At 38.3% G+C, this 14434-nt stretch overlaps 1 protein-coding gene across 1 annotated transcript in view; it reads left to right on the forward strand.

Annotated features, from left to right (window-relative positions):
• Positions 1–12011, forward strand: part of LOC108149592 (troponin C, isoallergen Bla g 6.0201) — a 77094-nt gene extending 65083 nt beyond the window's left edge. Inside the window, exon 6 of the mRNA XM_041708923.1 lies at positions 11841–12011. Within this exon, the coding sequence (XP_041564857.1) occupies positions 11841–11845 (5 nt within the window). The 3' untranslated portion in view covers positions 11846–12011. The remainder of the gene's footprint in view (positions 1–11840) is intronic.
• Positions 12012–14434: the final 2423 nt, after the last annotated feature.

Here is a 14434-nt window from a genome sequence, read left to right on the forward strand (position 1 = left end):
ATAACCCCAAAAATGATAATTGAACTTTCAAACTCTGATATCGAGGTTATTTGAAAACTCTTCAATGGTATAATACGTCTCGGCTACTATCCTAGAAATGGAAAAAATTTACTATCATAATGATACCAAAACTCGGAAAATACCATATCTGAAAGCACACAATAACATCCAATAACATTAATTTGGCTTCCGTCAAAAATGGAGCAATCGAACAAGTTAACAGATTAACATCAGAAATTTGCACAGCTTTCGAGCATCGGGAATACTGTACCGCAATATTCCTCGATGTATCTCAAGCTTTCGATCGAGTCTGGCTCAATGGTCTCATGTATAAAATCAAAACAAACTTGACTAAGCTACTTGAGTCGTATATCTACAATAGAGTCTTCGCAGTAAGGTGCAACACAACAACACTTGACGACTACATTATCGAAGCTGGAGTCCCGCAGGGAAGCGCACTTGGACCTATTCTGTTCGCTCTATATACAGCGGGTATTCCTAATAATGAGCAGCGAACAACATCAACGTTCGCTGACGACACTGCAGTCTTAAGTCGCTCTAGGTGCCCAAACCGCAACATGTCAACTAGCGAATCACGTCATCGTAGTAGAGATGTGGATAGCTGACTGTCGTATTAAAATAAATTAACAAAAATGCAAACACATTACGTTTATTCTGAACAGGCAAAAATCTTTGAATAATACGCAGAGTCCCCAAGCCAACGAAGTAACATATCTCGGCGTTCACCTAGATAGACGACTAACATGGACAAGACACATCAATGCAAGAAACTACATTTAAAACTAAAAGCCAGTCAGATAAAATAGACAAACAAAAAGCGACCTACAATGAAACACTCTCTGTGCACCCAAACCATCTCGCAAGAGGCTTGACCCGGGTTTCCAGCAGAACTCGCCTACACCACTACGACCTCCCAACCCAGCAATAATTCTCAGGGCCCCATAACTCAGTCAAACGACTGTTAGTTAGGTTATTACCATAAGATTTGATACACTTGTTGTTTGTATCCAATAGGAAAATTTTCAACAAATAAATAGCAGAGCAATTAAAAAAAAAAAAGAAGACAGTTCATCCATGCGGTTCTTATTCTAGAAGTATCTTCCGTAATAGAAAATGCTTGTAAATAAAACTTCATCCTAAAAGATGAGTTTTCGATATAAATGTTCATCGAGCATATAAACCGCAATGTTTGGGCTCTTTCAATTTCCGTTTTTGTTTAACTTTTTCGATTTTGGAGAAACCTTATTTATAAAAAATTTAACAAAGAAAAAAAAATATTAAGAGAAAATAGTTTTGAGACAAATTCGTTGAGAACTTTCGATTGCTTTTAAGCATTACTTTCCTAACATTTTTTTTTTTGTTTAAAAACATTATAAATATTTATTTTTAATGGGGTCTAGTATTTAATTCTTAGATCCTCTTTTTTCAGCGTTAAAGTAATGGTCCTGGGTTTTAATAGCCTTAATGCCGTGTTGTGGGTAAAATCGACCCAACAAACTTTTTGCATATAAAATGTGTATTTTATAAATTTTAAAAATAACCTTTAACACTTTTCAACATACATTTTATATGGTGAAGCCTATTTGTTGCAAGTATATTTGTATTGTGAACTATAAAGTCGGTCAAGCCCTACAAGTCAGCAACTCGGTTTCTGGTTGTTCATGATTTTTAAGGAATGTGTTCTTCTGGGATATATTCCCCAAATGTTATAAAGTATATATACCACAAGACTGGGAAGATAAGCAACTGCTCACCAAAGGACTACAGGCCCATCAATTTTAACAGCGTACAGCACGCCTACCTCTAGGGCTGGTAAGTTAACACTCAACGTTTAACGGTATCGCTTTTACGCTGGTCCTTCTCATTAGCAATACAGTTCTTTGGATCTCGTCACATTTAACATTTGGAAAGGTGCATACATCAGATTGTTTGGGCCATTGGTCCCTTGACTGTCGGAGAAAGTGTGGCCCATTTACCCATTCTTCAGGATTGGGCTTGGATGTGAATTTCGTGGCCATATCTGCTACATTTAGCTTCGTTGGAACCCAATGCCATTGACTGGCATTCGTAGTCTCCATGTTTTCTCCAACACGGTGCATGACAAAGCCGTAAAAATTTGGTATGGAAAGCGGCGACTTTGCTTTTTGCTGCGACCAATGATATAGTGATGTCATCTCCTTTTCCTATTCGAAAATAGCAGACGGCTGCATATCCGAACTCGCTGGCATCCACAAAGGTGTGTAGTTCGGTGAAGTCTGCGATATGGAGTAATGGCGAGTAATGTCGTGGGACATGAACTGTTGCGGTTTGGGAAAGCAAGCCCTTCCATTTTTCTATAAAAGCTGAGGTGCCGGTAAGACATCGTCCCATCCTATTCCTGTGCGCCAAATTTCTTTTTTTTTTTTTTATTATATATGCATTTTATTTATTGAATCTTCTCTGAAATGAGACTTACAATAAGTATATAAAATCTTAAATTAAAAAGCTATATCTGACAGTCAAGTTGACTGACGCGGGATGAAAGGGCTCTAATAACTATTGCTGAGCTGGAAGGTCATTTCGTTGCAATCGGGTCCGGTTGGAAACCCTGGCTAGGCCCCTGGCGAGAAGTTAGCTTGGTGTGGTAGGACGCCTTTTGTTTTGAAATTTCATCTTTTACGGGTAGAATGCCAAGATCTCTGTGGATGTTGTCGTTCCGAACATACCAAGGTGCCCCAGTGATAGTTCTCAGGATTTTTGATTGTGCTCGCTGGATAATGTCGATGTTACTGCTGCTCGCGTTTCCCCACAATTGGGAGCCGTAAGTCCAGACTGGCTTAAGCGTTGAATTGTAGAGCAGAACCTTGAAGTCCAGGCAGAGGGGGGAGCGAGCGTTTATGAGCCAATGGAGGTTATTGGATTTTAGTTTTAGATGAATTTTCTTAGCTTCGATATGTCCCCGCCATGTAAGTCTTCTGTCAAGGTGCACGCCAAGGTACGTAACATCGTTAGCTTGTGGAAGTGGCGTGTTATTCAGAGTTAGCGGGGGACACGTTTGTCCGTTAAGAGTAAACGTTATGTGTTTACACTTTTGCGCATTTATTTTTATACGCCAGTCTGATAATCACCTCTCCACTACCACGAGATGATCAGCTGTTGCCTGAATTGGGCATTTGGAACGACTTAAGATCGCGGTATCGTCTGCGAATGTAGAAGTAGTTAGCCGCTCGTTCGTGGGAATATCTGCGGTGTAAAGGAGAAATAGAGTTGGACCAAGGGCGCTACCTTGAGGAACTCCAGCCTCTATCGTGTAATCGTCGGATATTGTAGTGTTGCATCTCACGGCGAAGGCTCTGTTGTAAAGGTACGATTCAAGTATCCTGTGAGTGTTTTCCGGTAGTAACGTTCTGATTTTATGCATAAGGCCATCGAGCCAGACTCGGTCGAAAGCCTGCGCAACGTCATGGAATACCGCACTGCAGTATTCCCGAGACTCGAATGCAGTTCGTATTTCTGTTGTTAATCTGTTAACTTGCTCTATTGTTCCATGGCTTTCTCGAAAGCCAAATTGATGCGCCGGAATAATGTTGTGCTCTTTCAGATATGGGATTATGCGTGTCAAAAGGCATTTTTCGAGCAATTTTGACAGACACGAAAGTAAACTTATCGGTCTATATGAGGCTGGTATTGTGTGATCTTTTCCTTGCTTTGGGATCATTATGATTACCAATTTTTTCAATTTTTTTGGGAAGTAGCCAAGTCGTGCAATCCCGTTAAATAGTTTACAAATTGCCTTAACTGCGCAGTTTGGGAGTTCAATTAGCATCTTAGGAGTTATTAGATCACCGCCTGGGGCCTTTTTTGTTTTTAGTTGCTCGCTGATGACTTTTGCAACTTCGTTTGTTTGGAACAGAATTGGCGCCGTCTCAGTTCCACCTCGAATTGACGGCGACGGTAGTGTGAATGAATTATTTGCAGGGTTTGGCTGAAAAACATTTCGAAGGTGTAAAGCAAATGTACAGGCTCTGTCTTTGTCGCTTCTGGCCCAGCTGCCTGAAGAGTCTCTTACGGGAATTACTGTTTCGGCCGGCGCACTTAGATTTGGGTGGGCCCTCCACAGGGGATGCTTGGTGCTGGTGGGTCAAAGTTTCTCAATGTACTGGCGTTGTGCTTTTTCTTCTTCGTGCCTTAGAGCCCTGGTAAGTCTGCGACCAGCTTCCTTAAGACTATGTTTTGAGGATGGCGATCTGCTGGTTTGCCAAGCACGCCTCAAACGTCTTTTCCCCAAAAGAAGGTGTTCGATTTCAAGGTTAGTTTTGTGTTGGTGTGTGTGCCCATTCCTCCCTTGCGTTGTAGAGACTTTGGCTGCTGCGACGAGTACAGACTCCAGTGCTTTGGCATAGCAGTCGATTTCCTCCTTGAAGTTGAGCTGTGGACTTAGTTCGATGTGGGAACTTACGTACTTTTAAACTTCAGCCAGTTGGTTCGATGCGACGTCAGCCTGCAAGGGTGCTCGATTAATTCCGGGCTTTGAAGAAGAGTTATTAGCACTGGTGAGTGGTCCGATGATAGATCCAAAAGCGATTTTGCAGATATTAGATTGCGAGGAATATTTTTTGTCACAGCAAAATCAATTAAATCAGGTAGTTTTCTAGGATCTGTTGGCCAGTATGTAGGACTGCCTGGTGAAACGTAGTCCAGTTTGTTGCATGTTTTGATGAGTGCATTACATAGTTGCCTTCCTTTGGGGGAACAAGGCGGGATCCCCAGTGTGTGTGCTTGGCGTTGTAGTCACTTGCTGCTATGAATCGCTCTCCAAGTGAATTGTAGAAGTCCATGAATTGGTCTTCTGAGATTGTAAAGCGGGGTGGGCAGTAGACAGCGGCAATGGCAAGGTTGCTGGTGCCCAACTGTAATTTTATTGATGTAGCTTGCAGATAATTTTTTGCAAAACGTTGGTGAAAGTGGTGTTTAATACGGTCTCTTATTAAGATGCCGGCTCCGCCATGTGCTTTACCATCTGGATGATCGGTGCCGTAGAACGCGTATCCTCGTATTTGAAAGTTATATTTGCTGGTGAGATGCGTTTCTGTCAGCAACATAACGTCGATGTGATTTTCGTTCAGAAATTGAGTTATTTCAGGCTTATGCCGTGAAACACCGTTGGCGTTCCACAGAGTTATTCGGAGGCTAGGCATAATTTATTTGGACTGCTGAGCTGCGAGCATATGTAACAAGATATTTTGGTTTTGCATTAGAGTTTGCATGGTGGTTTTCATGAAGGACATAAATTCCATCATATTTAGTTGCAAAGTTATCATCATAGTTTCCATGTTACTTTGTGGCTGTTCCATGGCCTGCTGTATGTTATCAGTTTTCGACTCTATGTGAGCTGTGCCTGATCTTAGAGCACTGGCGTAGGAAATGCTGTTGGTGGTAATTGAAGGGCCAAATGATGACCTGGCTGCTTTTGCGAAGAAAACTTCGGGTGTCGTTTGTGATTTCATGTAAATGTTCTGGCGTGCCGTTGTCGCTCTTTGCATCCGACTTTTCATATACTCTGTAGTTTGCTGTGTGGTTTCCTTGGCAGTTTACAAACTTTTTAGTGAGAGAGTCTTCCTTGTTGGCAGGGCAGGGTTCGGAGCCGTGGCAGTTTCCACAAGCTACACAAACTGACCTGAGGGTGCAGTAAGCCGTGGTGTGTCCGTATTCCTGGCAGTTTGTACATTGCACTGGCCCGTTCCGTTTGTGCGGCTCTTCAACTGTGATCCTACGGTGCAGAAGGAACTGCAACTTGTAGATCGGGTGCACTGCGGTTTTTTTCAAAGTTCTGCTGTCTGGCTCCAGCTCGACCTTGAAAAGTGGTTGCGGCTTCTTGTTTTTGTTCATAATGTTCATAACATTTTTAGCGCAAAAACCGTTTTCTTTTAAAGCCTCTATAATTTCAGAGGGGGTCACATCGGGTTCTATACCCTTGAGGAAAACTTGTAAGCCCTTGCAACTTTTCAGCTGGTACGTGTAGTAATTCTTTTTGGCATTGTTTAGGTACTTCGACACTGCTCGGAAATCATCTTCGATTTTGGTTTGAAGTTTGGTTTCGCTTGTATTCCCTTTCATAAGCGGAATAACATGAAAGTTATCCTTCCCGACAAGCTCAACTATTTTATTGACTAGGACGTTGGAGATCTTCTCCCGAATAAAGATAGGTGGGGGCTTTAGTTTCTTTGGGGCTATTTCTTCGTACTCTGTTTCAGGCTCCGCCAGAATGGAAAATCTTTTTTTATTTAATGGCCCGAGATTTGCAGGGCCTTTGTTGTTACGGTTTATTTTGGGCATATTGCCGTCAGATTTTTTTGGGGGGGTTAGCTTGCGCTTGGAAATATTAATATAGCGATCCATGCCTGTCTGCATGGCCGAACCCGCTTGCGGAATTGTAATTTTTTCTACCGTAGCTTTGTTTTTGCCGTTTAACCCGATTTTTGCACTTGGTTGTGTTGTTGCTTTACCCGCTGCAGAAGGAGAGAGTGGAGTCGTTATTGCATTGTTGGCGACAGAGACCGTTGTAGTTGACGTAGTAGTTGCTGTTGTTGTTGCACTAGGTGGCAGAAGCTCGGTTGGAGTTTTGCATTGCTCACTCCATGTTGTTTGTGCGGTGAAAAGCAGGGCGGGAGAGCAAGAACTAGCTCTCTGGTTTTCGGCGGTCAGTAAACTTGCACTTTCTTGCACTTTCGGTTCTAGAGTATTACTCGTGAACGAGAAATAAGCATTGTTTCGGGCCAAAGAGAGACGACGTTTGTCTTGCTCTCTCTGAATTTTTTCACGGGCTTCGTCTTGTTGTTTTTGGCGTTGAGTGCGCTGATCCACGTTCTTACTCATTTATTGATAGAGCGTAATATTAATTAATTAATTAACTAAAACTTTGGTTTACGATATACGAATTATCATCGCGAATCGCAAAACCTCGCGTTTATAAATTTTTTCGAACGTTTACGACTTAGTGGCTTATTTTTTTTCCGGAGCGTTAAGAAAACACGTCTACACGCGACCGAAGTAGAAAAAGAAATTTCTTGTAGCAGAATTTTTAGGCCTATGGTGAAACAGGATAAGAATCCCAATGGGTCAAATATAGACATCAACACTTGTAGGGCCTTCCATTTGGTTGGCATCGCTTCTTCGGAAAGGATGTTTCTTTTCATTCGTGTTAATTTGAAAAAATATTTAAACATATCAGTTTTCGGTTTTCTCTGCATCTCCGAGCTCCTTTGCCGGTTGTAGGGTAAACGAGTCGCCCAACAAATGCTTCAGAACTTCGGGGGAGTTAGATGCCCAATTTCGTATATTGAAGTCTTTTGCGGCGTGTATGTCCCGAACCTCTAAAGAAACCTTGATTGCTTCTGTTTCGTCGGCCAGACTGTCTATGTAGTCGTCGACATAGTGTGCTTCAGTAATAGCTTCAAAGGCTCGGGGACTCTTCAGTTTATACTCCTTCGCGTTCTTATCTCGCACGTAATGAGCAATGCATGGAGCGCAGGATATGCCGAAAGTCATTGCTTTCATAGCAAATATCCTTGGAGCTCGGGTTTCTTTTTTAAACCATATAAATCGCTGAGCGTGCGAATCTGCTTACTCGATACGAATTTGGTACAACATTTCTGCAATGTCACCGCAAAATGCTATTTTTCCGGAACGCCATTAAAACTTCAGAGAGGGAATGCAAAAGGTCAGGACCCGTTATCATGAAATCGTTCAGTGACTTTCCGTGAGATTTAGCTGCTGCATCCCATACAAGCCTAACTTTTTCTGGTTTATTTGGGTAGTGAGTGATAAATATCGGAAGGTACAAAACGCGCTCATGCTTTATAGTCATTTCGGCGCTAGACATCTCGACTGCGTAACCCTTCTCGAGTAAATTGTTAATCTGTACCTCAATCTTGTCATACAAATCAGGTTCCCGGGATATTTTCGATTTCAGACAGTCCAATCTTTTCATTGCGCTATTATAGCTTTCTGGTAAAATGGGGTTGGTGTGACGCCATAAGAGACTAACTTGATATTGGCTATCAATTTTTGTGCAAGTACTATCTAATATTTGTAGGCCTTTTCGTCATCGATTTATCGAAGAGTCCTTGGAGTATCAGAGTCAACATTGGTTCAGCACTTGAATAAGACTTTAAGGGTATTCCATTTAGGTGCGGGTATTTGGCGGTTAACTCACTTACGTTGACAGTTTGTTTTGGTAGGCCCAAATTTTTGACTGTGTGGACGTTATTTAGCCAATATGATTTTTGGTCGTCTGTTCCTGAGATTCGAATATTAAGGCGCACAGAGTTCCTGTCCATTCTGGTGGTTTGATTAGTCCACTGCATACATATTGGGTCAAGAGTGCCGCGTAAGTGTGTTGGTGTGTTGGGGCCGTCCGGTGTTGTAGCTGGTGTGAGTGTGTACGTTATTTGGTTTTGATACGGCGTTGAAACCACGGTGGAGGCTGCTTCGGCGATCTTGTATAACCAATCACAAAAGCCTTTACGTTTCCAATAGATCCGTCTTTTGGGTGCATTGCCCAAGTCAATTTATATTGATTTGGGAGCTTGTCAACTAACTCCTTTACAAGCATTGGGTCGTTGACGTGAGCGTTGAGTTTGCATGCTTCCATCGTAGCGCAGATGTTGCAAACTGCCAGGGCGTAGTCAATCAGTGAGTTTACGGATATTCTCCTTGCTTTGTCGATTAGGCGATCCAAAATTTGATCAGGGCGGCCGAAAAACATCTTTAATGTGCTTATGACCTCGGGGACCATTGTTGGCAACAAAAGCTTGTCTCTCACTAGGTCGCACGCCTTTCCTTTCAGACATCTTTGGAGGCATAACATGTTTTCCACATTCGAGAAGCCAGTCACAGAGGTGCTGTTCTCAAAAGCGCTTATAAAGGCTGGCCACTCGCCTGGATTTCCGTTAAAGGGTGGCAAGTCTGCTGGAAGTATTTGGCGTGCTGATAGCTGAGCGCTGGTTGAACCCATATTGCTGTGCAAGTATTTCATACTTTTGCTGGATATATTTTTGATCAGCTTCCCGCTTTTCCTCTCACATCTGTAACATAAGAACATTAGCGGATGTGTTAATGATTGAATTTTTTTTAATTAATTTTTCCGATTGTTCCTATGGGAGCTATATGCTATAGTCGTCCGATCCGGCTCGTTCCGACTTATATACTACCTGCAAAAGAAAGACAACTTTCGGGAAAGTTTCATGCAGATAGCTTTAAAACTGAGAGACTAGACGTAGAAACGGACGGACAGACGGACATGGCTAGATCGACTCTGCTAGTGATGCTGATCAAGAATATATATACTTTATAGGGTCGGAAATGTCTCCTTGCACTGCGTTGCAAACTTCTGACTGAAATTATAATACCCTCTGCAAGGGTATACAAATTATTACTTTCGTGTTTTTTAATTTTTTTGTTAGTTCTTCGAGATATAGTAATGGTTAAATATTTCAGAATTACGTTATAAATTTCATAAAAATCGGACGACTATAGCATATAGCTCCCATAGGAACAATCGGAAAAAAAATATAAAAAAATTATAACTTTGCTGTTTTTAATTTTTTTTTGTAATTCTTCGATATAGTAACAGTAATGGTTAAATATTTTAGAATTACGGTTTAAATGTCATAAAAATCGGACGACTATATCACATAGCTCCCAAAGAAATAATAAAAATATATAAAATAACTATCTAGTAATTGAGCTGCAAATCACCATAGCTTTAATGTTTTTCAACATATACGTAAGTAAATCATAATTTTGATGTTTTCATTTAATTCTTGCAATATATGAACTTCGGCTTGCCGAAGTTTGCTTTCTTTCTTGTTTTTTCTTTTTTTCACTATAGAGTAATTTCTCTTGCACACGTGGAACTTAGTCGTTCAATACACGTATAGTAAGATTTTTTAAAGAATGTTACAGCCGGCCATTAAAACGAAGCTTCTAACAGTATTTTAGTTGAAACGATTGTTAATTTATTTATATTTAAAATATATTCTGGATTATATAGAGCTTTAAAAAATCTTCCTCTCTTCTTGAGGCTCGTGGATGCACATCGATTGATGTTAAAATGTATCGTTCTTTCATTCGATAATAATATTGTAGAAAATAAATAATAAGAATTAAATTTCAAATTACTGTACTGGGGCGGTAACAGAAGTGTTTGCACTCTTCGACCGTGAAATCATCAGCTGAGTTCAGTAAAATGTAGTTGTAGGTTTCCATATTAAAGACAAATTCACGTAGCAAATTCATTTAACTATAATGTTTATACATTATGGCAAGGGCACATAATAATGAAATTAAAATATACGTTATTAAGCAATTAGTAGTGGTAATCTTTTATGTAGTTTAGCAATCCAGATTTATTTCTTTTTGTTTGTTAAACTACGTAAATTAGTTTAATTTTCTTCACTATAATATTTTTATTTGAGTAATTATTATTATTATTAAAAGCTTAAGAAAATCTTACAATTAAATAGCTAAAGAAAACCTTTTTTTTCCGTCATTTTTAAAATTTCTACGTTACAGAACTCGGGATACAAACTTCTTTTATATACTGTTCTCGGTTAAGTGGTTATCATATTTTATGATATCATGCGAATGAAAGTAAATAGGCATCCATCGGCGCTGGTGTGGTGAAAATTAAGTTGGGACGCAGTGAAAACAAGACAAGGTTTCAATATGACACGCATTCACACGATATTTTTGAGAAACGACTTAAAGAAACTTTTTGCCATTGATTATCCCAATATTCAAAGCCGCGGTACCCAATAAAAAAATTTTTAAATTATTCTATAATTCAATTCAGTTCGTAAATCAGCTCGTTCTGCTGAATTTAGTTCTCACAGTTTATCATGATTTTCTTGCAACATGTGCAAAATGGCAATTACAAAAAAAAAATTTGTGGCTTAAAACAAATGAGTGTCATTTTTGTACTCCTGGATTCCAACGGCACCACTAAAAAAACAATTACACTTTTCTGAAGTGAATTATCGATTTAATTTTGCAAGCTAGTTGAATTATAAAAATAAACTTATTGTAATTTTATGCAGAAATAAAACAGAAATAATAGTCAAAATACGAATGATACTACAAAAGTTAAAAATTTGTGTCTAGTTATTAAAATTTTTATGTAAATAAGTGTTGATAAAATATTTTAGTAATATAAGATAGGGCAACATTTATCAGGTAACATTTTTTGGGTTTTGAATTGAAGTTTTTAAAGTAGCGATGAAAGTGGTCAACAAAACATAAGCTTCTGAATTATTTGTTTAGTAAAGTTGCCTCACATTTTAAGGGAAAGTCTTTTAGAAATTTATGTGAATTTTGATTAGTATAATATGTCTTTTGCCTCAAGTACCTGAAAATGTCAATTTATGAACCATTTTTTTTGCACATAACGGCCAAAATTCAATAAATTTATAATTATTTTTTTTTATTTTTCACAATTTTTTGCTCATAACTCTTACTTTTCAATTTATCGCTTGAATAGAAATGTTTAAAAATAATAATTTTTTAACCATTTTTTGTGCATAACGACCAAAACTCAATAAATTAATTATTATTTGTCTATGGTACATAATTTATTGGCCATAACTCTTAAGAAAACTACAAACATTTCTCAATTTATTTCCAAAAAATTAAATATTTAAAATGTTTAATACTCTTATGTTTTCTCAAATTTGTAACAAGTTTATACAAGTTCAAACAAAATGTTATAGGCTGACATGACTTTTTTAATGTATACATTTTTAGTTTCATTATATATTAATTTTTTATTTGTTTTTTTTTAGGATAATCTTCTACGTGATCTGATGGGACGTATGCTTAAATGATGCACAGTGGACACAACCATAAATATGGGCTATACTCATTTTTATCAAATTTATCTTAATCCTGTAGCTGTTTTAAACATTTGATTAAATTGCATTATATAATCGTGATTAAACTGGAATGAAACCAGATTTAATGATATTTCTTAATCCACACAGAAAAAAAAAATTTATTAGATATGATACTCATTCTGATGAAATTCCGTATCATTTTATGCGTGATACATAACTTATCAGTTTGATATCATCGAAATGTAAAAATATATATTTCGACAATATCAATTTTACTGCAGTAATCCGAATCAACAATCAACGGCTTGATTTTTTCATCCGTTACTCGTAGAGTAAAAGGGTATATCGTATTCCCTGAAAATTATGTAAAAGTCTCCGACCCTATAAAGTGTGTACATTCTTAATCAGGATCAAAATCCGAGGCGATCTAGCCATGCCTGTCTGTCTGTCCGCATGAACACCGAGTCGTCGAGACTTCAGAAACTATAAATAAGATTTGGGATTTAACATGTTATGTCTACGCAGTGTAAGTTTAGTTTAATACGTGGTCACACCTACTATGTATAATGCCAAAGTCTTTCATGTCACGATGAGGGCTTTGTGTGTGCTTCGGTCATATCTTCAGCGAATAAGCTGCCATGTTGGGGCTATTCAAAAAAAAAAATTATTTAAACAATATCCAGCCATGTGATTCGGTCTGCCGAATCTCGGCTTCTTCACCCGAAGTTTTCCATCTCTGGCAGCCTCTCGGGTTTTGCAACCAACATTTATCCGTTCCTGGGTGCCAGTCGGCTGATCCGGAAGGCCTTTTTAACTATATAACCTTCTCTTCGCCTAGTGGACTATTTTATATTAGGTAACACCCAAAATAATACAATTTCCCAGACAGAAGAAAAGAGTAAGTGTTCAGACGAACACTGATAAATATTATGTCTAAGATTTAATGAGCTCTGCACATGTCATGTAGAACTGTGTAATTCGATCAAGAGCCATAATTTACGATCTGGGACCCGACAAGGGTTCAGTTTTTCAAATGCACTTGTAATCTGTAACAGCAGGCCACTTGAGCTATCTAATACCGAGAGTTCTTGTGCGGGGGGCAAAATAAATAACTCCCCCGCCCAGACTAAAAGATTAGGTCTCTGCGTAGACCATAGCTAAGATTAGAATAAGATTTTCACATAAGTTTCTGGTCAAGAAGTTTTAAATAAAATGAAACAGTTTCAATACAGAACTTAAACAAAAAGGTTGTATTTATTTACTATCCTTAACATTTTGGTCCTACGAGCAACTCTACAGTTTTCCCCACCAGTGGTAAGAGACTTAGAGGAAAGCCAGCACCTTAATTGACTCTTGTTTTCCCCTTTATGGTAAGAAACAGAGTATAAATTTAAAAGCAAAAGGACAAATAAGAGTCCTTATTGTTTAAAGCAATTTTCAAAAATAATAAAAAAATAAAAAATTTTTTGTGAAATTGTGGTCGAGAAATCGACAAGTTAAATTAAATTATATATATATAAAAAAAAAAATATTAAAAAAAAAAAACCCAATCTTAACTGTTCAAAAATAAATAAATAAAAGGATTAAAAAAAAAAAAACCTTAAATCATCTTTAAAAACAACAACGAAGACCCTCAAAGAGACGACAACTGAAGGAAGGCCAGCAGGATCAACAACAGGAGCGGCAACAGAGACAAGGACAACGGCGGCAGCAGCAACAACGACCATCAGCAACAACAACCGCAACAACAACCGCAACAACAAGCGCATCAGCAACAACAGCATCAGCTAAAACAACTACAACGGCGACAACGGAAGTGACGACAACAAATACACCAGCTAAGTTAATCTTAAAATTTATTTTTATAAGTTACGAACATTTTAATATTAAGAAAAGATAAATCCGTTTAGACGCTCTCGAGTTTTAACGAACAGCAATTTATTTTTATATATATACATATACAAAACTAAAGTCAATCCCATGTTGTCCGCTGAAACTATTGCCTCAATAAAAAGGCAAGTAGAAATTACAAAACTAATTCATACCCTTAAAGAGCTACCTAGTCTATCATTTGAATATTTGAAACAGTATGAGGAATTAAGGTCCGAATGTGTTCAAAATCATTCGGTTTTGGTTCAAATTGGAATAGTCGATCATGACTACTTCAAGAAGAATCATTATGAGAAAATGATGATAGATCTCTCAAATAAGAAGGTAGGATAAATAGGGTTTTAAAGTTGACTTAGAGGCCAGTAGTTCTAAAGTTGTCAATAAATTAGATAGGGCAATAGTACAGGTACGGGAATACTTAAAAGAAACTTTTGAAGACATTAAGCTGATAATGTTTCAACTTTTGAGATTAGAGTCCAGAAATTAGAATTTTATTGGACAAAAATAGTAGGTCTTAAACAAGTCGACCAATTAGATGTCACTGATAGGGGTTATGACGAGGAGTTGAACGAGTTAGAGTTCGACATCTCGTCAATAACCAACACAATGAAAAAAAAATCGAACAAATTGTGCCCGGAAAGGTTAACGTTGGA

Source organism: Drosophila elegans, unplaced genomic scaffold, assembly GCF_018152505.1.
Source record: "Drosophila elegans isolate 14027-0461.03 unplaced genomic scaffold, ASM1815250v1 contig_433, whole genome shotgun sequence".
NCBI lineage: Eukaryota > Metazoa > Arthropoda > Insecta > Diptera > Drosophilidae > Drosophila > Drosophila elegans.